The sequence below is a fragment of the Chrysochloris asiatica genome, unplaced genomic scaffold (assembly GCF_000296735.1).
Source record: "Chrysochloris asiatica unplaced genomic scaffold, ChrAsi1.0 scaffold00008, whole genome shotgun sequence".
Taxonomy (NCBI): domain Eukaryota; kingdom Metazoa; phylum Chordata; class Mammalia; order Afrosoricida; family Chrysochloridae; genus Chrysochloris; species Chrysochloris asiatica.
This window is the reverse complement of record NW_006408526.1, coordinates 9,725,297-9,749,249: the sequence shown is the minus strand read 5'-3', so window position 1 is coordinate 9,749,249 and position 23,953 is coordinate 9,725,297. Positions and strand designations below refer to the sequence as shown.

At 36.7% G+C, this 23,953-nt stretch overlaps 1 protein-coding gene across 1 annotated transcript in view; it reads right to left on the bottom strand.

Annotated features, from left to right (window-relative positions):
* Positions 1-3,594: 3,594 nt before the first annotated feature.
* The window catches only part of KIAA1377 (KIAA1377 ortholog), a 99,115-nt gene continuing 78,756 nt past the window's right edge, over positions 3,595-23,953 (bottom strand). Inside the window, exons 8-11 of the mRNA XM_006833949.1 lie at positions 17,478-17,553; positions 15,345-15,554; positions 10,754-10,818; positions 3,595-3,828 (exon numbers count right to left, since the gene is read on the bottom strand). Of these exons, the coding sequence (XP_006834012.1) occupies positions 3,595-3,828; positions 10,754-10,818; positions 15,345-15,554; positions 17,478-17,553 (585 nt within the window). The remainder of the gene's footprint in view (positions 3,829-10,753; positions 10,819-15,344; positions 15,555-17,477; positions 17,554-23,953) is intronic.

The following is a 23,953-nucleotide window of genomic DNA, read 5'->3' as shown; positions in this document are numbered from 1 at the left end:
GAAAAACCTAAGCTAATTGGTGCATGTGAAAAATTGTGCTTCTGTGAAGCTCCTGACTCTGTGGGTTTGCAACCACATGGAGGTGGGCCTGGGTCTATGCTGGTCAGCAGGACCCACAGCTGGGGAGATGCTGAATGGAAAAGAGTAAGGGCAAGTTGGGACCTGCTTGGTACCTCTGGGTACCTCATCACTGAGACTGACCATGATGATCTTCCAAGAGTAATCGTTTGTGCTTCACATCTACTTTCCTCTGTTGGCCACTCTAACCTGGAACCAAATAGGAAAGGGGTTCTGGGAAATGAGAACCCAGCATTAGCAAAGTTGCCAAAATAAGAGTTATTTCATGCTCACGATGTGCTCTGAGAATGTAGCAGAATTTATAATACACAGACCCCAAGCCCAAACCAAACCCATTGCCATTGAGTAAAATTCGACTTAGAGTGACCCTACAGAGGGTTTCTGTGATGGTAACTCTTGAAGGGAGCAGACAGCATCTTTCTCTTGCGAAGCTGGTAGGTTTAAACCACTGACCTTGTGATTATCAGCTCAAAGATTATTCCACAGTGCCACCAGGGGTCCTTGGTACATTGTTATTATTAAAGAGCTATCAGGTTGGTTCCTACTCATAGCTACCTTGCATAGTTTTCAAGGAGTGGCTGGTGGGTTTGAACAGCTGACCTTGTGGTTAGCAGTGTAGTGCTCATCTTAGAGTGCCACGCCAGGGCCCTTTCTCCTTGGTACAAGGACAGTACTTAATAAATATTTAATAAATGAAAGGAGAAATGGCAAGATCACTCATTTACTGGGGATGAAGACAAGTAAACAAAATGGGTTCCTGAAATATATAATTGACCATAACCAGGTCCTCTAAATTAAACACTTATACAGTGCTGCTATTGTATTGATAGATGGATGAATAAGGGAAGACTCAGATCATTCATTAATGTCTCTTCGTTGTTATACTTGCTGTTGATTTGATTTGAAATGTTCTAAAACCCCTTAATTTGTTCCTCTACTTAAATACTTGAGACCTCCTCACATCCTGTAGGTATATTCCCAGACACTAGACCGAGTGATCATTTAGAAAGAATCCTCTCCCTCCTTTACTCTAAGCCTTGCAAAGGGCTCTAGAGCTTTATTCACTGGCTGCTAGCCATGGCAGCCTTGTTATTTATAAATCATGCCAAGCACACTTTTGTATCAGGTCCTTTGCACTCACTGTTTTCTCTGTAGAATGCTTCTCTCACATAACGACCAAGGTTACCACCTTCATTGCTATCAGATCTCTTGGTTCACCTTTTCAGACTTTCTGACTATTCTACCTCTGTATCTAAAATAGAGTTCTTATCTCTCTCTGTTCTCTTGCCTAGCTCTAGTATACTTATAACTGATGGAATACAATATTTAAAAATCTGTATTCTCCACTAAAATATACCTAAGTTCCAGGAGTCCATATACTTTGGTTTATTGAATCCAAAACAATTAGAGCAGTATCTGGGATACAGAAAGGGCTTACATTATAAGTTAGATGATGTATATTTTGTTCACTTATACATTGTTGTGATACTCCACTATGTGACCTATTTTAATTCCAAAAGGTACAGAGATGAGAAAGTGACAATTTCCACCTCCCAAATGCTCTTGATTTAAAAGAAGAGACATATATGTACACAAATAATTACAATTCAAGGCACAAAGACCTCATCTGTACAGCTGAGGATTGTTAGGAAAAACTAGAGAAATTTCTAAGTGTAAAAAGAATGAATACAGGTTTATCAGGCAGGTGGCAAGCAGAGTGGGGTAGGCAGAGGCATGAAATAGCAAGAGTCTTGGTGTGTGGCGCTGCAAGTTAATGCGCTGGACTGCAAAGTTGATTTGAAGCACAAGGTCGGTGGTTCATGCTCACCAGTCACTCCTCGGAAACCCTATACACGGTCGCTACGAGTTGGAACTGACTCGACCGCAGTTAACAACAATATGGAAACTATAAATAGTTTGGTATATTGTAGTAAGCAGTGTGGTGGGAAAGATAGAAGGAACCAGAATATGAAGAGTCTTATATGTTACACTAAGGATTACAAATTTTCTCTAATAGCCAAAAGGGAAGACGTGGAAACTTTTCAGAGGTGATCAGTGCAGTAATTTTTACTCTGACAATTCCACTCAGAGTTTAGTTATGCCTGTCTAACAGACTTTGGCTGTCAGAGTCAATAATAAGCTCACTTTGAAACAGTCCAGATTAGGGATGATGAAAGTCTGGCATAGGACTAGTTACGGACAAATGAAAAGTCTGTCTGAAGTGATCATAATTCTACATAGGTTTTAAAGGTCATACAACTTTTGACTTTGCTTCCATATTTTGAACAGCAAATTTTAAGATAAATCTAGTTATAAATCTGGTTTATAAGGTAGCTATTCCTATTGGGAAAAGAACATACTCATCAGGCAACTTTAGTGATCCATTTGGGATTGCAGTTTATTTTTCACATTCACTATTCGATCCCTTGTGAGTTTTGCTAGTGTAGCCAATGTTTTAGAGATAATCACCCCGGGATAGACTGATAACAGTTTCTGAACATGCAGAGTTGAGAACAAGACCCTTGGTAACATATTCAGAGTTCAGAGACCCTGCAAGGTCTAAAACAAGTATTTACTATCTATACAGAATATTATTCATTATAAACTTTGTATACCATTGTACAAAAATGTCATTGAATTTATTAGGAATCTCAGAAAAACAAAGCTTCACAACTATAACTAATACATAACTTGAATAGCAAAATATGTAGTCTTTTATTTTCAAATATAGTGAATATATACCCAGGAGCATGCTAAAAGCAATGAAGTATTCCCATTCATTAAAAATGTAGTTATCAATAAAAACATAATAAAGTATAATTTATAGCATAAATATATATGAGTTGATTTATATCTATTACCTATGCTAAAATTTACCTTTATTTTATGGTTAAGTACAATGCTTTAAAGTACTGACAAATACAGAAATCTATATTTACAGGAGACTCTCAAAAATAGTGATTCCATTTAATAGATAACATGTTATACTTCATCAGTATTTTCTCTGCAATCTGGAGCCAGCATCAAGAGAAAGACCGGCCTGTGGTTGACTGTTCTGTAACATAATTGAAAAACATTATTTTACTGTAGTGTTCATAGACTATAACTGGTAGCTATCCTTATAAACTATGCATTTTAATAAAACTAAATTTAATTCAAATTCTCAGACAAGGGATAGGTAAAAAAAAAAAAGTACTGCCACAAAAACCTACAAACCTTTGTTAAATGAAAATATCAAACTGTGAACCTATTGTATTTCTTGACATACCCTCCCCACCAAGGGCTATACACTTCTGAAGGCAGTATCTCCATCACTACAACCCTTCCCTAAACAATTCTGTCTTCGATTCACACCAGGACAAAACAGTGGTTTGGGCATCCTTGAGGGGCTCAAACTGTGTTCCTTTGAAATGGTCTATGAATTTTGTGAATAAAAATAAATCTGAAGGGTTAACATCAGGATTACAGATGGATAGGGCAAGGGTTTCCAACAAAATTTTCATAGGGTAGCCCTTGCTACCCTTGAGGATTGAACATTCCCTGGTGCAGTTTTCCTGGACTTTTCTTCACCAATGCAGTTTTCAGTTTTCTTAAAACATTTCCCCAAAAAGCTTCTGTGACCATGCTGTGTCCTTTAAGAAAACCTATCCCAATGATAACTTTGGGATCTTCAAAAACAGTTGTCATAACCTTCTGAATGGACTTCTCTGACTTGTATTGAACTGGCTTAGCAGATCCCATTAGAAGCCTCTGTTTTTAAAAAAATATTTTTTTAAGTTTTTATTGTGTATGATGTGATAGTTTACATGGGAGAACATTAGCTTTATATTCATCCTACCATATTTCTTTTTATTGCAATGATTACAATCCCCTCCATGCATCATCAAACAACCAAAGGGTACACCCGGCAAGCCTGCCTCCTGGCTGTCAGCCCACAGCCCCTCTCCCTCACTGAGTCCACAGTCCCTAGCCACTCCATCTCTCCATTGTCATCGTCTCTGCCTCCATTTCTGGTGTCACTGCTTCTCTGGGTAGGGTGTCGCACTCCGCTCTTCTCCCTTGATGGTCCCAGGAATCTCTGCTCCTGGACTGCAAAGTCAATCACTCACCTCCTTTTGCTACAAAATGTCTACCTTTACATTTCTGACCCTCACAGTCAGTCCTGATAGCAATTATTCATTATTGTACCACAAGAGTCTTATCCCCTTCTCCTTTCATCAGCCCCTTCTTAACAGATTGGAAACCATTCAGTGGTTTCCAGACCTTCCCCCGCCCTGTCTGGAACTAGGCTCCCTCTTGAAAGCTTGTAAGCTAGTCACTTCTTGCCTTTGTAGCCCCTCCCCCTCATTTTTGGTAACCAATGTCTAAGTTGTCCATCCTTGTCAACCCTGTGTACTGAGAGAGGGAAGCCTCTGTTTTGATTGCATCTTTTTTTCCCCCCTGAAGGCACCCTAATAAGACAAAGACAAGTGTGAGAACTTGTCTATAGCTATCAACTGATCACAAAAACATGCTTTACAAATTTTATTTGGAATAAGCCCATACGTATATGAACTAGAAGTAGCAATAGTTTTTGACTTATCTTTGGATATATATATATATCAACCTTCAATAAAACTTACTATCACTATATATAAGGCATCATACTAATTATAATAATATGTAATTATCACTTTTGACTAATGGTAAGATGTGCTTGTTGCTGTTCAGTGCTTTCTGACTAATAGTAACCCTCTACAGGGGTTCTGAGACTTTTAAAAATCTTTACAGGAGCTGTAAACCTTATCTTTCTCCCATGGAGCGGCTGGAAGGCTTGATCCGCTAATCTTGTGGCTTGTAGTCCAATTCTGATAGTATGGAGCCACAGTGCTCCCATGATGTGCTTAAGAAGTGCTGTGTTTCATAATCTACTATGCTGTTGTTATTAAGTGCTGTTGAGTTGGGTTCCAACCCATAGTGACCCTGTACAGGGTTTCCAAGGAGCAACTGGTGAGCTTGAATTGCCAACTTTGCAGTTCAAACTGACTTTGCAGTCCAGTGATTAACCCACAGCACCACACCAGGACTCCATAATCTACTATATACATAGTCAAAAAACAAACAAACAAACAAACAAACAAAAATCTTTCTATGGGAAGCATATGTAACACCCTATGGGAAGTTTAAACATTACTGCTTTTTCTGTTTGAATGACTGCCTCTTTGTCTATGTACAGGTTTACCTTGTGCACGATTAAGTTTTTGGAATTCCCATTCTTCATGTTATTCATAATTTGATATAATCTACATAGTCAATGGAATCCTGGTGTGGCACTGTGTGATAATGCACTGGACCTCAAGGGCAGTTTGAACCACAAGATTGGCTGTTAAAATTCACCAGCCACTCCTTGGAAACCCTATACAGGGTTGCTATGAGTCAGAACCAACTTGATGGTACTTAAAAACAACAACGTAGTCAAGTGTCTTTGCATAGTCAATAAAACACAGGTAGACATCTGTCTGATATTCATTGCTTTCAGTCAAGATTCATCCGGCATCAGCAGTATCATGTTTCACATTCTCTTCTGAATGTGGCTTGAATTTCTGGCAGTTCCTGTTGATGCACTGCTACAAGCATTTTTGAAATATCTTCAGCAAAATTTTACTTGTGGGTGATATTAATGGTATCAGTTATGGTGTGAATTAGGGTTGTCTGCTATCACCATATTTATTGAATCTGTATGCTGAGGAAAGAATCCAAGAAACGACTATACCATGAAGAAGAATGTGGCATCAGGATTGGAACTTTGATATGCAGACGACACAATCTGGTTTACTGAGAGTGAAGGGGAGTTGAAGTACTTATTGTTGATATTAAGGACTGCAGCCTCAGTATCGTTTACACCTCAACTTAAAGAAAATAAAAATCTTCACAGGATCAACAAGCAGCATCATAGTAAATGGAGAAAAGGCTTGAATTTTTCATTGTTTTCTTTTTGTTTGGTTCCCCATTCATTCCTTTTGGAGGCGGCGTTCAGGAATTCAACCAGTTTTTGCTTTGGCCAATTTTTTTGCAAAGGCTCTTTTTGAAAAAAACAACAACTTTTCATTGTGAATTGAGAAAAGGTTTACAGAGATTGTCCGTTTTACATTCAACAAATCATACGCTTTGTTTCATCTTAATGACTGCAATGGCCTTCATTGGACAACAGTTATCCTACTTCTTCCCTGTGGTTCCTATTTCCATTCCACCCTCCTTTCCAGCCCTTCTCTATTTTGTCTTTAGTCAGATGCTGCACTTCTGATTTTGAATGATTCACTATTCCATGGTGAGCAAGAGGGTTAGTTCCATTTCAGACCTGAAGGGTGGTTGAGGGCCATAGTCCTGGGTTCCTCCAGTCTCTTTCTGATCAACAAGACCATTTTATTCATTTTTTTAAAAATAATTATGAGTTTGTTCCACATTTTCTGCCACTGTATCTGGAACCTTCTTTTTATCCTGCGTTTCCCCCCCCCCCCCTTTACAAACTTTGTATTGTTTGGTTTCCTCTAAATGATTGCAATCCCTTCCATGCAACAACAGTTATCCCACTTCCTCCCTATTGTTCCTATTTCCATCCCACCCACCTTTCCAATCCCTTCTCAATTTTGTTCTTAGGAAAATGTTTCCCTTAGATGCTCGCTCATGAGCTTTTAAGATTCCAGATGCTACTCAACAAACAAAGTAGGATGTAGAACACTGTCTTCGTGGATTATGTTATACCAATTGACCATGGTGTCCTATCTGGGACTTTCTAATGTGATCCCTCCCTTTCAGAGCAGTTGGTAGTGGTAGCTGGGCACCATCTAGTTCTTCTAGTCTCAGTCATGGTGACTAATGTTCACCTGCTCCATTGGTCTACTGGACCAGCTGATTCCAAGCATCTTCAATTTTCATCACTCTTCTTCTCCACGTGGGGAGTGTGGCTGAGTTGGTTCTGACTCATAGTGACCCTACGTAGGGTTTTCAAAGAGCAGCTGATAAGCTTGAACCACCAACCTTGAAGTTCAAACCAAGCTTATGGTCAAGTGTTTATCCTATGGTGCCATACCAGGACCTTAGATGGCTGCTAATGAGCTTTTAAGATCCCAGACACAACTCATCAAAGTAGGCTATAGAACACTGTCTTTGTGGACTATATTATACGAATTGACTATGGTGTTCCCTGAGACTATGGTCGTGAGCCCCCAGCCCAGCAACTCATTGCCTTAAGATGTATGATAGAATCTAAGAAGTTTTCATCATTTTTCCCACTGTATGCTCCACCACATTCACAGGTGTGTTTGCAGCAAAGGTAAATACCCATGTACACGTGTGCTTTCAAATTCTTCTATATATATGGGTATAATCACATTCTTCCTCCCTCACCTGTTCAGTCTGTGTATCTGTCCATGTATCTACCTGCAGAACACTGTTGTTCAAGTTGTGTAAATAACACTATTTACTTCTATTTCCTTTAACCCCTGCATATGCCCCCTGTATCTTTACCTGTCTTCAGCATTCTACTGCCAACCTACCTCTTATTGCATATTGCCCTCCCCGTCACCCAAGCTAACATGTGTCTACCCTTTCTTCTCTCCCTTTCTTCAAAAGACCTTTTTAAAGTGTTAAAAAGCAAAAATGTCATTTTGAGGACTAAGACGATCTGACCCAGGCCATGGTATTTTCAGTCATCTAATGAGCATGTAAAAGCTGGACAAATGAGTAAGGAAGATGAGAAGAATGGATGCCTTTGAATTATGGTGGTGGAGAAGAGTATTGAATATAACATGGACTGCCAGAAGAATGAACAAATCTGTCTTGGAAGAAGTAAAGCCAGATTGTTCCTTAGAACAATGGAGAAATTTTGTCTCTTTACTTTGGACATGTTATCAGGAGGGGCCAGTCCCTGGAGAAGGACAGAATGCTTTGTAAAGTAGAGGGTCTGTGAAAAAAGAGGAACACCTCCAACAAGATGGATTGACACAGTGACTTCAACAATGGGCTCAAATATAGCAACGACTGTGAGGATAGTGCAGGACTAAGGGATGTTTCATTCTGTTGTACACATGGTTGCTGTGAGTCAGAACCAACTAGATAGTACCTAACAACTTACTGGTCTAAAGAAGTAAGTTACTTCAGAGGGACATGGTTAAAATTCTTTTATTTAAGTACAAAATACAATTAATTCCTTTAAAATGAAACTTTGCTTCTGAGATTCATAGCTTTTATACAGAAAAATCATAATCTAAGTGTTGGCAGGTGTTTTGAATTTGCCTTCCATCTAGTGTGGCGCTGTGGGTTAATGTGCCAGATTGCAAAGCTGTTTGAACTGCAAGGTTGGTGGTTCAAGCCCACCAGCTACTCCTCGGAAACCCTATACAGGGTCGCTATGGGTCAGAATCGACTCAATGACACTTAACAACAACGACAACCCTATTATACTGTATTGTTTGCATATTGTCTCTAATAGTATGTTACTATAAATGTTATAATAGTGTTATAAGACAGTATTTTTCTCTTTCTAATCCCAAGCCATAACAGAGTGATGGTATGTAGTAGGAACTCAAGCAACATCTGATCAATAGATCAAAAGAGGCTTTGGAAACTTTTACAAAAAGAAAAAATTAGGTTACTTTTGCTGCCAAAAGGAGGTAAATTCTAAATTTTGGACAGGATGAACTTGGGTTGAATAAGACTTCCAGGAATAGCACTGAAGTCTAAGTCTTCAGGAATAAGTAGATGCAATGTTGTTGTAGTTAAGTACAGTAGATATATTTAACACTTACATTAATCACATTAGTCACAATATCAATAAGATAGAAATAACCTAAGTGCCCATCAAGGGATGAATGGATGAACAAACAATGGCACATAGAATACAATGTACCATTGAAGAGTAACAATGAATCTGAGAAACACTTCATAACACAGATGAACATAGACATTATTTTGAATGACATAATGACAAAAGGACAAATGTATAAGATCACTACTATAAAAAGCCAAGAAAAGGTTCACTCAAAGAAAGAAACTTTCTTTGAATGCTTCTAGGGGTGGGATGGGAAAAGAGGTTTATCATTATCTAGAAGACTGTTGTTACGTGCCATTGAGTCTGATTTATAGTGAGCATGAGAGCAACAAAATGAAAACACTGCCCAGTCGTGCACCATTCTCACAATTATTTTTAGTCTGACCCCACTGCTGCTGACATTTTGTCAATCCATCTTGTTGTTTGTTTGCTTTCTTTTTTGTTGACCCTCTACTTTACCAAGACCTTCTTCAGGGACTAAAACCAACAACAAGCATTATGATGTCTCAGGAGTCCTAGTGGTGCTGTATGATAAGTATCGGACTATTATCCACAAGGTCAGCAGCTCAAGCCCACCAGCTGTTCTGTGGAAGAAAATGAGGCTTCCTGCTCCTGTATAGGGTTCTCTATGAGTCGGAATGGACTCAATGGCAGTGGGTTTTGTTTGGGTTTTGAAAAATTATGATACCTCAAGAAGTCTTGGTAGTGCAGTGGGTTAAGTGTTGGACTGCTAACGAAAATGTGGGAGGTGCAAACCCACCAACTACTCAGCAGGATTTAGTCTTGAAACTGTAAGGAGCAGTTCTACTCTATTCTACAGGATCACTATGAGTCAGCATCGACTTGTCATGGTATCTACAATTTATTTTCAAATATATGTATGGCTTTTTCCTTCTGTGATTTCCTGAAAATTGTGCCCCACATAGTCTTACTTTACCTTGTTTACAACTATTTGTATATACCCATACTATCCATACGTAGGAGCTACGGTAGTGTAGTGGTTAAGAGTTGGGCTGCTAACCTCAAGGTCAGTATTTCAAAACTACCAGCTGTTCTGCTGGAGAAAGATGAGGCTTTCTGCTCCTGTAAAGATTTACAGCCTCAGAAACCCTATACAGGGTTGTTATGAGTGAGAACCAGCCAACTCCACAGCACATCACCATCCATATGTAGGAGTCTTTAGGTGGTTCAATCGAGCTTGAACGCTAATCAGAATGTTGGAGGATTGTGTCTACCCAAGGCACCTTGGAAGAAAGGCCTGGTGATCTACTTCCAAAAAAATCATCCGTTGAAAACTCTTTGAAGCACAGTTCTACCCTGATACACATGGGGCCACCCTGAGATGGGATCAACTCCATGGCAACTGGTATCCATGTGCATGTCTTTCTCCCTAATTAGACTGTGCAGTATAATTCATATGTCTCGAATACAGTAACTGTTTGTCATTTTTATGTGTATCTTTACCAGAGCCCAGTGCCAAGGCAAAAAAGCATTTTCAAAATAGCAATGCTGACTTTTGAAGGTGAAAACATAGAAAAGATATGATTAAAGAACGGGATAATTACCAACAGAACCTTCTTAGAATTTCCCATTAGGCTACATATTTCAAATTATTTGAAGACTGACAACTCCCATGACTACTCACATGATTGATAAAATATAGTCTGGATGTGAAAATGTCTACATTGTATTATTTTAGAGAGGACATTTGCTTAATTCCAATGAAATGTCTTATATATGAAAGATTGCTGGGGAGAAAAGCTCTCAAAAAAGCAGTGTTAACATCCATGCAAGATCCTTACACACATAAGATCAGGTTTCCTAAAACAAGGGGGGAAAAAATCCCAAAACTTAAAAAATACTTACATTCAGTGGTATTATTTGTAAAATATTTTTGATGGATGGATTTTTGCAAACAGTTTCTTGTATATCTGAAATAAATGTACCATATTATAAAAAGATTTAGTTATGTATACCAAAAGAGAAATGAGTAAACAAACATTTAATTCTAATGTACCAAAATACTCAAAATTAAATGAGGCATTTTTTCTATTGACTCCAGAAATAGTCTTTGTATTAGGTTAGAAAGTAAGAGTAATTTGGTTAGAAACAAATATACAAAAAATTAGGTTGACAAAAGGATTCCTAGTATTTTGAATTTTATATAACCATCTTTACTCAAATGTCAGGTTATCTTTTTCCTCTATCCTTATTTCCTTTCTTTCCTCTTATTTTTCTTCTTTAAATAGAAAATGAATTTCCTCCTTGTGGTCTCCCAGCAAAGTACAAGAAATATTAATTTAAGTTTTGGGCAAGATAAGTGATTTGGTCAATGCTTACTCTATCAATCCTTAAGATTTTGTCTATAGGATAACAAACATCTGGGCAAAAAAAAAATGTAGGCAGAAATTTCCTCCTGAAATATTTAAATATAGGGGTGTGCATCTAATACAAAACAAAAGACAAATTTCAAAATGATTGGCTTGAGTTTTTAATTCTTCATCCTCATAATTTGAATCTTAAATTTACACCCTTAGTTCTATGTTGTTTTTGTGGTGTAATTTGTTGCCTTTTATTAATGTATCATTATCAAACTTAACTTTATAGTAAACATACATAAACTTGTATAAAACATATGCAATATTTCAAATAATAAAAGCTAACATCTGTGCATTCACCTGGACTAAGAAATCTGAACATTATCAGTATATTGAAAGCATCCGGGAGCCTCCTCACAGAGGTAACTCATTATACTAACTTCCGTTTCATTACAGTTTTCACATATATGCATACATCCACAAAAAAATATTGCTTACTTTTGCCTGTTTTTAAATTTCACATTCATGGAATTAATTACACAGTCTTTATTCTCCTGTGACTTTTATGTTTTTACTCAAAATCATACTATTTTCAGTAGCACATGAGAGTTCCTATTGCTATATATCTGTATTAACACTTAATATTTCCAGGCTTTTAAACATATGTATGTAACTACATCTCATTGTTTTAATTTGAATTTCCCTATTACTAATGCAGTGGAGCATCTATCAATGTTTATTGGACATTTGAACTTCTTTTGCTGTGAACTGTCAGATCAAGTCATTTTTGAATTTTTCTACTGGGTTGTTTTTTCCTTATCAATAACAGTTCTTTACATATTTTCAACAAGGTCTTTATTATATAAGGGAATGTCAAAAAGTTCATTACATTATCTTTGAATTCTATTTTTACACACTGTTTCTGAAGCCCCATCGTAAGTTTTATAAATATTTGGATTGTCTTTTCACTCTTTTAATAGTTTTGATATCAAGAGAAGTTCGTAATTCTAAAGAAGCTAAATATATTAATTTCCCCATTACAGATCATGCTCTTTATACTTTACGAAATCTGTCCTTATACTGAGTATATAAAAATGCTTTATTTTTCCTAAATTATTTTCTTTAAAATTTTATGTTTTTATTAAGTGCTGTTGAGTTGGCCTTGACTCATAGTGACCCTGTATAGAGTTTCTGAGGCATGGCGGTGAGTTTGAACAGCTGACTTTGTGGTTCAGACTGTATTTTATCCTACAGTGCTACAGATGTTTTATTTAATACTTACTCTGTAATGCCACCGTAACTGATTTTTATGTGTGTCATTTGGTAGGAGTCCAATTTTATTTCTTTTATTGGTGGACTCATTTATTCCAATATAGGGTTACAAGCCACTTATCTGAAAATGATCCAAGAAGCTCTTTATAGGTTAGCTGACAATGTGCTAGTTGGGATCCAAAAGCAGAACTTAACCAGAAGTTAGGTAGAGCTGTGTCTAAATCCAACTTCTTATGGCATTCATAGCTTATCCCTCCTAGCAAAAAATGCTACAATTTTATACATGGGGATTCTAATGATATGTTTGTTAAATTATTTGATTGTTCCACAACTCCTGAATATATATATATATATATATATATATATTTACCCTCACTCTTTTTTTCTTTGTATTTCAGTCAGATCATTTCTATCTTCCAATTCACTGGCTTTTTTCAGTTGTAAAGTCTACTGATAGAAACATTCTTTCTGCTACAGTGTTTTTATTTTGCAAATCTTCATCATACTGTTTCTTATAGTTTCCATCTCTGCTGAAATTCCCAGACTGTTCATGCATGCTGTCTACCTTTCCAGTGTTAACCTTTAACATAGTTAAATATAAGTCATAGTTTAACATAGTCATAATTATTTTAGATGACCTGTCTGATAGTTGCAGCAGTTTGGTATCTCTATGTGTCATTCTGTTGACTGATTTGTTGCCACAACAGTAGGTGTTTTGTTTTCCTTCTCTTATGTTTCTGTGTGTCTTATAATATTAACTGGATGCTAGACATCATGTTAAAGTAATAGATATTTAGGTAAAACAATTTTTGTGTCTAGAAATGGACATGCTTCTCTGCTAGGGAGTCTTAGCCAGAGGTGGATTTTGCCACCCAGGGAGCATTTGAGCCCTGCTATGACGCTGTGGAGTCCTGCTATGGGAGTCCTGGTGTGGCACTGTGGGTTAATGCACCAGACTGCAGAGCCGTTTGAACTGCAAGGTCAGGGGTTCAAGCTTATCAGCTGCTCCTCAGAAACCCTATACAGAGTTTCTATGGGTCGGAATAGACTCGATGGCACTTAACAACAACAACAATGGTGCTGCAGGATAAACACTAGATTGGTAACCACAAGGTCGGCAGTTTAAACCCACCAGTTTCTTCTAGTAACAGGGTTGCTATGAGTTGGAACCAACAATGGCACATGCAACAACAAAAGAGGACATCGGGAAATATCTTTAAATTGTCCTGACTGGGAGATACAATGGCATTTCTTGAGCAGAGGTCAGGAATGCTGCTAAACATCTTACAATGCACAGGACAGCCTTCCCATCAACAAAAATTATCTGGTTCAAAATGTTTATAGTGCTAAGAATGAGGAGTACTGGTGTGGTGCTGTTAGATAAGCATTGAACTGTTAACTGTAAGGTCAGCGGTTCAAACCTACCTTCAGTTGCTTCTGAGAAACAGTACACAGGGTTTCTATGAATCAAAACTAACTTAACAGCACTTAACAACAACATCATCAACAAAAATCTGATGTTTAAACCATTTGCTGATTTTTAATTACAATGACCATGTTTTCCATTTTTGAGAGTTCTATTTTCTTTTTTTTTTTCTAGGTCATTCTTTATTATTCCTTAATCTCTGAGTATATTTTAAAGCTTATTTCTGATTACTTTTAAATTATAAATAAAGTTAAAGTAATCGGGAATAAATGTGAATGGTAATTTTATTATCTAAAATCCTTGTAGATGTCTTTCTTTATGCTCTCTTATGGTTTCTTCTCATTTTTTTTTTCCATAGTAAATTTTCTATTCTTTATGTGCTTTGGCATTATTTATTTATTTTTACTGTGGGATGTTCATTTTCCTTGGATTTTATTTATCATAATTTGTTGAGATCTGGAATATAGGTAGGTTTCCCTGGAGAGATATGAATTTACTTTTTGCATAGTATTTTGGGGGTATTACCAAGTATTGGGATGATTCTAAATTAAATAATTGGCTTGAAGTTTTCAGTACCACTAGATAGTGTGAATAAACCCAATTCAATTCCAACTCAAAGCAACATTATTAACTGTCCTATAAGGCTTCCAAGGGTGTAATCTTTGTGGAAGCAGACTATACGTCTTTCTCTAGCAGAGTAGCTGCCTACATTTTGATTTGCAGTCAAGTGTTTAACCTCTTGCCACCAAGTCTCCTTAATGTGAAACAGGCTATAAATTAATGTGGTCATTAGATAAGACAATAGTTCCAAATTCTCATAGGTGATTTCCCCCCTCATCTGGTCAGTACTGAAGTTTGAGATATGCAAACATTTTCAGTTTTATGTGTTTATGCATATATGTGTATAGCTCTTTGTGATGGGTAGATTGTCTATGAGACTGTTACTCATTTTGGTTTTGTCCTCTGTTTCCCTTATCTGCGAGACCATAAAAAACAAAGCTCAAATTTCACTCTGGGTTAAATGTCCTCAGTATAAAAGCTAGATATATTGTTCTTAATTTTCAGTTCCTAGCTATATTCAGTTCCTAGTTTAAGAATTCTTTGCATTCTGAATAGCTTATTACTATATTTGTTTAAAAACTTATTCAAAATTTTGGTTGTTTTTGATGGATAATTAATCCAGATACTTGTTGTTGTTGTCAGGTGCCATCGAGTCGGAACCGACTATACTTAGTCTGTTATATTGTTGAAATACAAGTATTTGTATATTCCATTTAGTCTATGGAAGAAATTGTTTTTATATAAATTGGATGAGTATGATATACTTAAAGAGTATGGTATATTCAAATATATTCTGAATCATTATTTCCTCGATAACCCAGATGACTTATGTAAATACAAAACATGGTATTTCTTATAAAAGGTTTTCTTCAATACTTACAATGTAGTCTTTCATTGAGATGATTAAGAGACTGTAGGATCTTCCGTTCTTCAGTGGATAATTCACAGACGTTGAGTCTCTGAGTATTTTTTAAAGCCATATTTGGTTTCTTTAACTGTTTGCTATTCATTACAGTTAAAATTTCATCCTCAGGAACTGAAGATTTAACTAAGTTTTCAGCCATCAAAAACTCAGAAGTACTTTCTGAAACTATAGAAACTTTAATTACTCTCTATTACTTTTCATTCTGGGATCAGCCTTCATATATACTTAAATGCCTAATGTATATATGGACTCATTTTCCAAAGACAAACCCAGCAAATATTCTGTTATTTTATATTTTATTTATCAGGATCTTTTATGTCTACCTCTTTTTCATCTTTAATTAAAAAAATGTTATTCAAAATGATGATAATAAAACTTCGGCATGTTAACTTGAACTAAATAAAAAAATACATTATGTTCAGATTATTTTTGTGATGTATTTTTGTAATTGATTGGTGATATAATGAAGTAGATTGCATCTATAATAACTTATGTAGGAAAGAGTAACAAAAAGGAATTTAGGGGAAAATTATATAATTAGATGATCAGTTAAGTAGAACCTACTCTAGAAACAGAACCAAGTAGATGGAAAAAACTTGACTTATGATAAAGAAGCATCAATGAGTTATAAGAAGGGAAAGATGACTCAATAAATCATTTAACTGTTTCTAAAAGAATCGATTTTGGGTCTCACTTCATATCATCCATGTAAAGTAAATTTACAAGAAATTAAACAATTAAATTTTAGGAAGTGAACTATAAAAGTAACCTAAAGGGACAAGGAATAAACACTTATCTAATTTCTTGAATGTGGAAGATTTTCTAAATTTAAGAATACTGGAAAAAGATTGAAAATATATTTATTTAAGGACAGTATTTTCTTATGGGCTTTAAGAAAAAGACTTTTGTTTGTTTTTTTCCATTATTGTATGGCCAGCACCTAGTTTCAGGCAGACTATTAAGCACCTAGTATCAGGCAGACTGTTGGCTCTCAGTAATGATTTATTGGATGAACATAAAAATTAAGACTTTTATATGTAAAAATACACTGTAAGTGGAAAAAAATAAAACTAATAAATAGTGATAATACTTGAAAAGAATTCAGGATTAGAATCTTAGCTACTTAAATAAATCACAGAAATTAATAGTAAAATGTTGTTGTGTTGTTATGTGCCGTCGAGTCAGTTCCGACCCATAGCAATCCTGAACAGGGTTTCTGAGGCTGTAAATCTTTATGGGAGCAGAAAGCCTCATCTCTCTCCCGTGGAGCAGCTGGTGTTTCGAACTGCTGACTTTGCGGTTCGCAGCCCGATTCATAACCACTACGCTACCAGAGCTCCTAATAGTAAAATACTGCTACTAAAATTGTTAAATAGAAAAATATGAAAATGATATATAAAAAATAAACAGAAAAGTATTTTAATGAAAGAAAAATAAGATATAACTAATAAAACACCTTTTTAAAATCTACTTCAACTTGGCATACAACTCTAGAAGAATTTTGAATGATAATAATTTTTAGGAAAATACTTTATATGACTAACTTTAACAATGCTCAGTACACAGGGTTTCAATCAACAAATATTTAAAAACAAACAAACTAAACTCATTGCTGTCAATTCCAACTCATAATAACACTATACATCAGAGTAGAACTGCCATAGCATTTCCAAGACTAAATCTTTATAGAAGCACATGGCCACATCTTTTGCCCATGGAGTGTCTGGTGAGTCCAAATCACCAACTTTTTGGCTAGTAGTCGAGTGCTCACAACTGTACCATCAAGTTTCCACTAACAAATACTTTTGGGTGCCAGTTATCTGGCAGGTACTATAATTTTACTTTTAGAAGTCTAATGAAGTAGCTGAAAAGTAAACAAATTCTTTACATAGAATGATGCTAAAATTATTATTTAGAACAAAGGAAAAGTGATATCTTCAATGTGCAGTGGTGAGCAGAGTTCATATTCTTAAGGTGGTTTAACAGTCATATAATACATAAAAGTACATGGGAAAACAGATACAAGAAAAAAACAGCAACCCCTGGAAATAAAGCTTAGACAGAGGGAAAGATTAAAGTAAAACGTACCTTCTTCAATATTAGAAGCACCCCTTCTAGTTTGTTTTGGGTCACTTGAATTTAACTGGAGATTTTGCTCAAAATTCTACAAAATTAGAACCAGAACATATTTATAATTCATGATATAGAAATTTAATTTAAACCCGTATTTGAAATTAATAATATATGTACTGACTTAAAAAAATTAAAAATTATCTATCTATCTATCTATCTATCTATCTATCTATCTATCTATCTATCTATCTATCTATTTTGACATCATTGTCCATGTGTATACTTTCTCTTTTGGAGCATAAATGATGACTTACATGGCCTTTCCATGGTATCTGAATATTTTAATGTTTTAATAAACATTTTCAAGTTGAGCTTTCTAGAATATTTGGAAGTAGAAAAGTCAGTTAGTTGACAATCAAAAGTGCTAAGTAAAGGAAAAGTAAAAAAAAAAAAAAATTAAAAATTGCCTTAAGGCAATGATAAAGGTAAATTACTACTACTTAGATATTATAAGTAAAGACAAGGATAGGTAAACATCATAGATGACAAGGACTTGGAAAATAAATGGTTGCCTCAATACTGCATTTATTGTTGTTGTTGTGAAGTGCCATGGAGTTGGTTCCAACCCATAGTGACCCTGCGTAGGGTTTCCAAGGAGCAGCTGGTGAGCTTGAACCTCTGACCTTGCAGTTCAAATGGTTTTGCAGTCTGACGCATTAGACCACAGAACCACACTAGAACTCCCAATACTGCATAGAACAGGGAAAAGGAAAATCTGCAGTTTGGCAATAAGCATACCTATCTCTCACTCCCTGGGAAATACTGACGTTCCTTTTTTGGATATGATCTACTTTCTTCCTTTACAAAACTCCATTCTGTTCCATTTTAAGAAATAACTGTTTCCTCAGATAAAACTGCCTGACAATGCCTATACTTAGTCTTTGCTCTAGTGAGATCTGATGAGTAACTGATGCAGGTCTTTGCAAGGGCCCTCCTTCCATAGCTCTCATAGCTTTATCTGATTGCCACTGTACATTTGAGAACTCTTGTACTGTAACCATATCACACAGTGATATGGTTATGCTTTTTCATACCTTTCATTAGATTCTACCCACATACAAGTGGTAGATTAAGAAAAAATCATTATAAAATATATTCCCCAGTAAAATCTGACAAGGAGCCATTGCTATAGTTAATGGAACCTTGCTTAGGCTCTGGAATTCAAAAAATAAAACAAAACAATAGGGATGAAAGTCTAAAATACAAAACTTGATTTGATTCAGGAAGACTAATCTACCCTAAGGTTAACAAAACTTTGGAAGAAGTACAAGTGAAAGATGTGTATTGGAAAGAGGAATGGCAACTGCTGGAAAGAAGGACAAAAATGGACTATACAGACAGAAAGATAGAATGCAAAAGACTATGACACAGAAGAATAGAACTAGACCTGGAAAAATAAAGAGGGATTAGAAAGGGAACTAATAGCAAATATTTAAATTTTTGTCCATTCATTTTCTTTAATATAATAACTACACAGTCCTCTTAAATTTAGAATATGTTAATTAAAATAATGCAAAAATAAAGGCTAGAAATGAAAACCTTTTACAGATTCTGAGATATTTGATGGGAACAATATGGAATTAAAAAAATGGACTCATTAGAAATTATTGTTCTTATAACCAAGAATCTATGTTTTAACTAGTTAAAAACAAAAATCCTCACAACCACAATAAGCAACATCATGGTCAATAAAGAAAATACTGACGTTGTCAAGGATTTAATTTTACTTGGATCTACAATCAATGCTCATGGAAGCAGCAGTCAAGAAATCAAATGACATATTGTATTGGGCAAATCTGTACTGTAAAACATTTAAACTTTAAAGTGTTAAAAAGCAAAGATGTCACTTTGAGGACTAAGTTTTGTCTGACCCAACACCTAGTAATTTTTATTACCTCATATGCATGTGAAAGCAGGAGAATGAATAAGGAAGATGGAAGAAAAACTGTGGTTTTGAAAACTATTGCTTATACCATGGACTGCCAGAAGAACGAACAAATCTATCTTGGAAGATGTATAGTCAAAATACTCCTTAGAAGCAAGGATGATGAGACTTCATCTCATACACTTTGGAAACATAATCAGGAGGGACCAGCCCCTGAAGAAGGATACCATGTTTAGGAAAGTAGAGGGTCAGTGAAAAAGAGGAATGCCCTCAGTGAGCTGGACTGACACAGTGGCTTCAACAATGGGCTCAAAGAGCAATGGTGCAAGATCAGGCAATGTTTCATTGAGTTGTACATAAGAGTCGCTATGAACCAACTTGACACCACCTAACAACAATTAAGTATTATGTCTGCTATTAAATAATAAGAATATATTGGTAACGGGACTAATTTTATTTGCATAAATAACTAAATGACTTTTTAAAAAAGTTTTTATTGTGAGTTGAGTGAACGTTTACAGGGCAGATTATCAGTTATACTTTCAACAAATCATACACCTTGTTTCATTACAATGGTTATAATCCCCTCCATATACCATCTGTTAACAGTATTTTTCTCTATTCATTTTTTTTTTAAACCCTCAGGCATATATAATAATTTATACCACCAAAGGGAACATTCTCCAAGTCTGCCTCCTAGCCGCCAGCTCTCAATCCCTCTCTTTCCATGAATCTAGAGTTCTCAGCTGCTCCCTCTCTCTATGTCCCTATCTCTGCTTGCACTTCTGGTGTCGGTGCTTCTCTGGATAAGGTCTTGCATTCTGCTTGTGCTCCTCTCCCTTGATGGTTCTAGGGTTCTCTGTTTCTGGACTGTAAGATTAACTACTCCTCCATTTTTGTTACAAAACTTCTATCTTTACAGTTGTGACAGTTGCAATTAGTCATGATAACAATTACTCACTATTGAATCGTAAGAATCTTATCCCCAACTCTTTTTACCAGACCCATCTAGACAAGATGAAAACTATTCAGTGGTGACTCTATCTTCCCCCACATAATCTTAAACTAAATTTCCTCTTGAAAACTTGTAAGTCAGTCACTTTGTGCCTTTATTCCCACCTCATTTTAGGTTGTCAATGGCTAGTTGCCCATCCCTATCTACCCTGTATACAGAGGGGATAGGATTGATATTTGATGTGAAGACTCCTTCCTTCTCTGATGGTATTTAGTTACTACCTCCCTGAGCATAGGGCAAGATCATCAAGTTGTAGCAATTTACACTAGTTTCCTCTATCAAAAACTTTTATTATTAATTTTTTTTTAATCTTTCTGTAGTCAAGTTCTGATTATCACGCCATCGAGGCTAGGTCAAATGGGTACTATGTGCAACTTTGGGTGTTCTTGTGCATCCCCCCTCACTTCATATCAGCTGGATGCTTCACTTTCACCTCTAGCCTCTGTGGCTATGTCCTTGTCCATGGGCTCAGGTGTCCTCGGGTCTTACCACACTTTAGACCAACCAGCCCTTCCACTTCTCTTTCTTATCTCCAGGTCAATGGGAGTCTATGGAACATGATTGAACTCAGCCCATTTCTTCATTGCTGCCTTCCCCCTCTTCCACTCACTAGTAGACCAATGTGGTTGTCAGCAAGCTTATATGCCTGCTTATGCATTCCCTTTGAGTTTCAGTCTTAGAGGGGGTTTTGTCCTGCAGTGACTTGATTGCTTGCCTACTGATTGCTTGCTTACTGATGTACTGCCATTTTTGTTTTGGGTTTTTCCTGATGATCTTTATCTTCTGTCACTCTAACTGTTCCAGGCTGGTCTGCTTGTCCTTTCTAGTGGGAATGTTACACCTCAGAAGCTTCTGGATGGGGCTCAGGATTCCACCTAAGGTCCTATACACTGCAAAGGCTCCGCAAGAGGCCTATTTCACTAGGCAAGTTCTAGAACTCCTTTTAAGTATTCCAATCAGTTATAGGCTGAAGATGGGCTTTACAAACTTTCTGGAATCATGTTTCCTGATATTCTTTTCTATCCCGTTCAAGTGTCTATTTTACAATAGTAGGCATGGGAAGCCAATATTCATAAGACAGTCAAGTATCTTTGTATGATGTCCCCTCTTCAGACTATGCCTAGATCCCTGTATCACAGAGCCCTGTTGTTCCAAGGTTGTGCATGCATCACTTTTTATTTCTGTCCCATATAGCTCATGCAAACCTGTCTGTGTTCACCTATCTCTCTTGTTCTTCCACTTCTCCCCCAACTAAATGACCTTTGTTTTGCTGATCATAATCATCAGATTTAGTGATTAGACAACCTAATCAACATTAGCTTGATTGTTCTCCATATTAACATCCTTATCTCTACAAAAACCAGTTGTTCCTATATATATGTAAATAATATAATTCTATTACTTGAAATACAAAATTCTACATAAGGCACCTGTGTTATAATGAATTATTTAATGTCTGTTCTAGCCATAAGGAGCTTTGGTAGCATAGTGGTTATGAATTGGGCTGCAAACCACAAAGTCAGTAGTTCAAAACTACCAGCTGTTCCACAGGAGAAAGATGAGGCTTTCTGCTCCCATAAAGATTTACAGGGTCCCTATGAGTTGGAATCAACTCCATGGCACATAACAACAACAACAACATTCTAGCCATGGTGGTGGTAATTTTGTGCTGAGAAGTCATTTCCAACTCAAGTGACACTGTATAGGGTTTCTGAGGCTGTAAATCTTTAAAGGCTCAGAATGCCTCATCTTTCTCTCACAGAGTAGCTGGTAGATTCGAACTGCTGATCTAGTGGTTAACAGCCCAACTCATAACCCACTATACAACCAGAGCTCCTTTCTTCTAGCCATATTGTAAACTCTCACCAAACAAACAGGGGGTGGGTAGAGATGCTGATGGATTATATTATTTACTTGTGAGTGACTGTTAATCAGACTATGATTGTAAATGCTTGGAAATCTAATGAGGGGGGTTGGTCAGTATCACCATCCTGCTGAGTTTAAAATGAGCCATCTCAGAAGTGTGTGTGTGTGGCTGATTCTCACTACTATCAAAGAAATGCAAGGAGTGGAGCACGTCTTTTGAACCATGAGATACCTGTGCATTGAATCTCCTTGACTCAGGGACAGAAAGCTGTGGCACTGGAGGAGAAGAAAAGGAGTGTGGGAGGAGCAGCATCAATAGAACTATGAGTCAGAGCATGAGACAATAGTGGTGGGCATCACAGTCCCAGAGAACAAATAAAGATGAGTGACTTTAGACAGGAGGCTTGCTTTAGAATGGGAGGCCTCAAGGTACTTGATTGGTGATGTTGGAGCTAGAGCCAAGTGCTTTCAGGATGAGGTTGATGATAGAGTAGTGTGCCCTGTGGCATTTATCAGCGACCTTAAAAGAGTTTAGTAACTTTGACCTGACAGAGAGAGTGGGCAAGGCTGAGGAGAGGCTGTCCTGACCCAAACAACTGTGCCCTGAGCATTTCTTGTTTTGTTTGTTTGTTTTTAAAAGCTTTTATTATGAACTGAGTGATAGTTTACATGGCAGAACATCAGTTTTGCACTCAACCAATAGTATCTTGTTTCATTGTAATGATTACAATCTCCACCATGCGCCATCAGTTAACAGTATTTGTCTCCATTCCGTCTTTTTTTTTTTTTTGATGTACACAAAAACACGCAGGAATATATAATCACTTAAACAATCAAAGGGCACATTTTGCAAACCAGTCCACTGCCCGTCAGCCTTTCTCTTTCCATGAGTCAGAGTCCTCAGCTGCTCTATCACTCCATGCCATCACTTCTGCCTCCATCTCTGGTGCTGCTGCTTTTCTAGTTAGGATCCCATGTTCTGCTCATGCTTTTTCCTCTTGTTGGTCCTAGGGTCCTCTGTTCCTGGAATGTAAGATTAAATACTCCCCCCTTTTTGTCATGCAACTTCTATCTTTACACTTGTGACAATCAATCACAATTAGTCATGATAACCATTAATCACTATTGAATCAAAAGAATCTTATCCCCATCTCCTTTCACCAGACCCATCTAGACAAGATGAAAACAATTCCCCTACTTGCTCTGAAACTAAACTCCCTCTTGAAAACTTGTAAGCCAGCCACTTTATGCCTTTATAGTCTACCATTTTAGGTAGATAATGTCTATGTTGCCTGTCCCTATCAACCCTATGTAGTGAGGGGATAGGCTTGATCCTTGATTTGAAGACTCCTTCCCTCACAGTTGGTATTTTGAGCTACTACATCTATAAGTAAAAGTCAGGTTGATCAAATTATAGTAAATTACACTTGTGTCCTGTATCAAACGACTTTATCTTCTTTAGTCGAGTTCTGATCATCCAGCCACTGAAGCTAGGTCAAATGTGTATGACCTTCAAGATTGGGCATTCTTGTGCATCTCCCCCCCCCCACTTCATATTAGTTGGATGGTTCACTCTCAGCTCTAGTACCCAGTGGCTAAGAGCCTGAGAATTTCTGACCCTGAAATGTAACCTGTTAACTTCTGTAATAAACCTCACAACTGTGA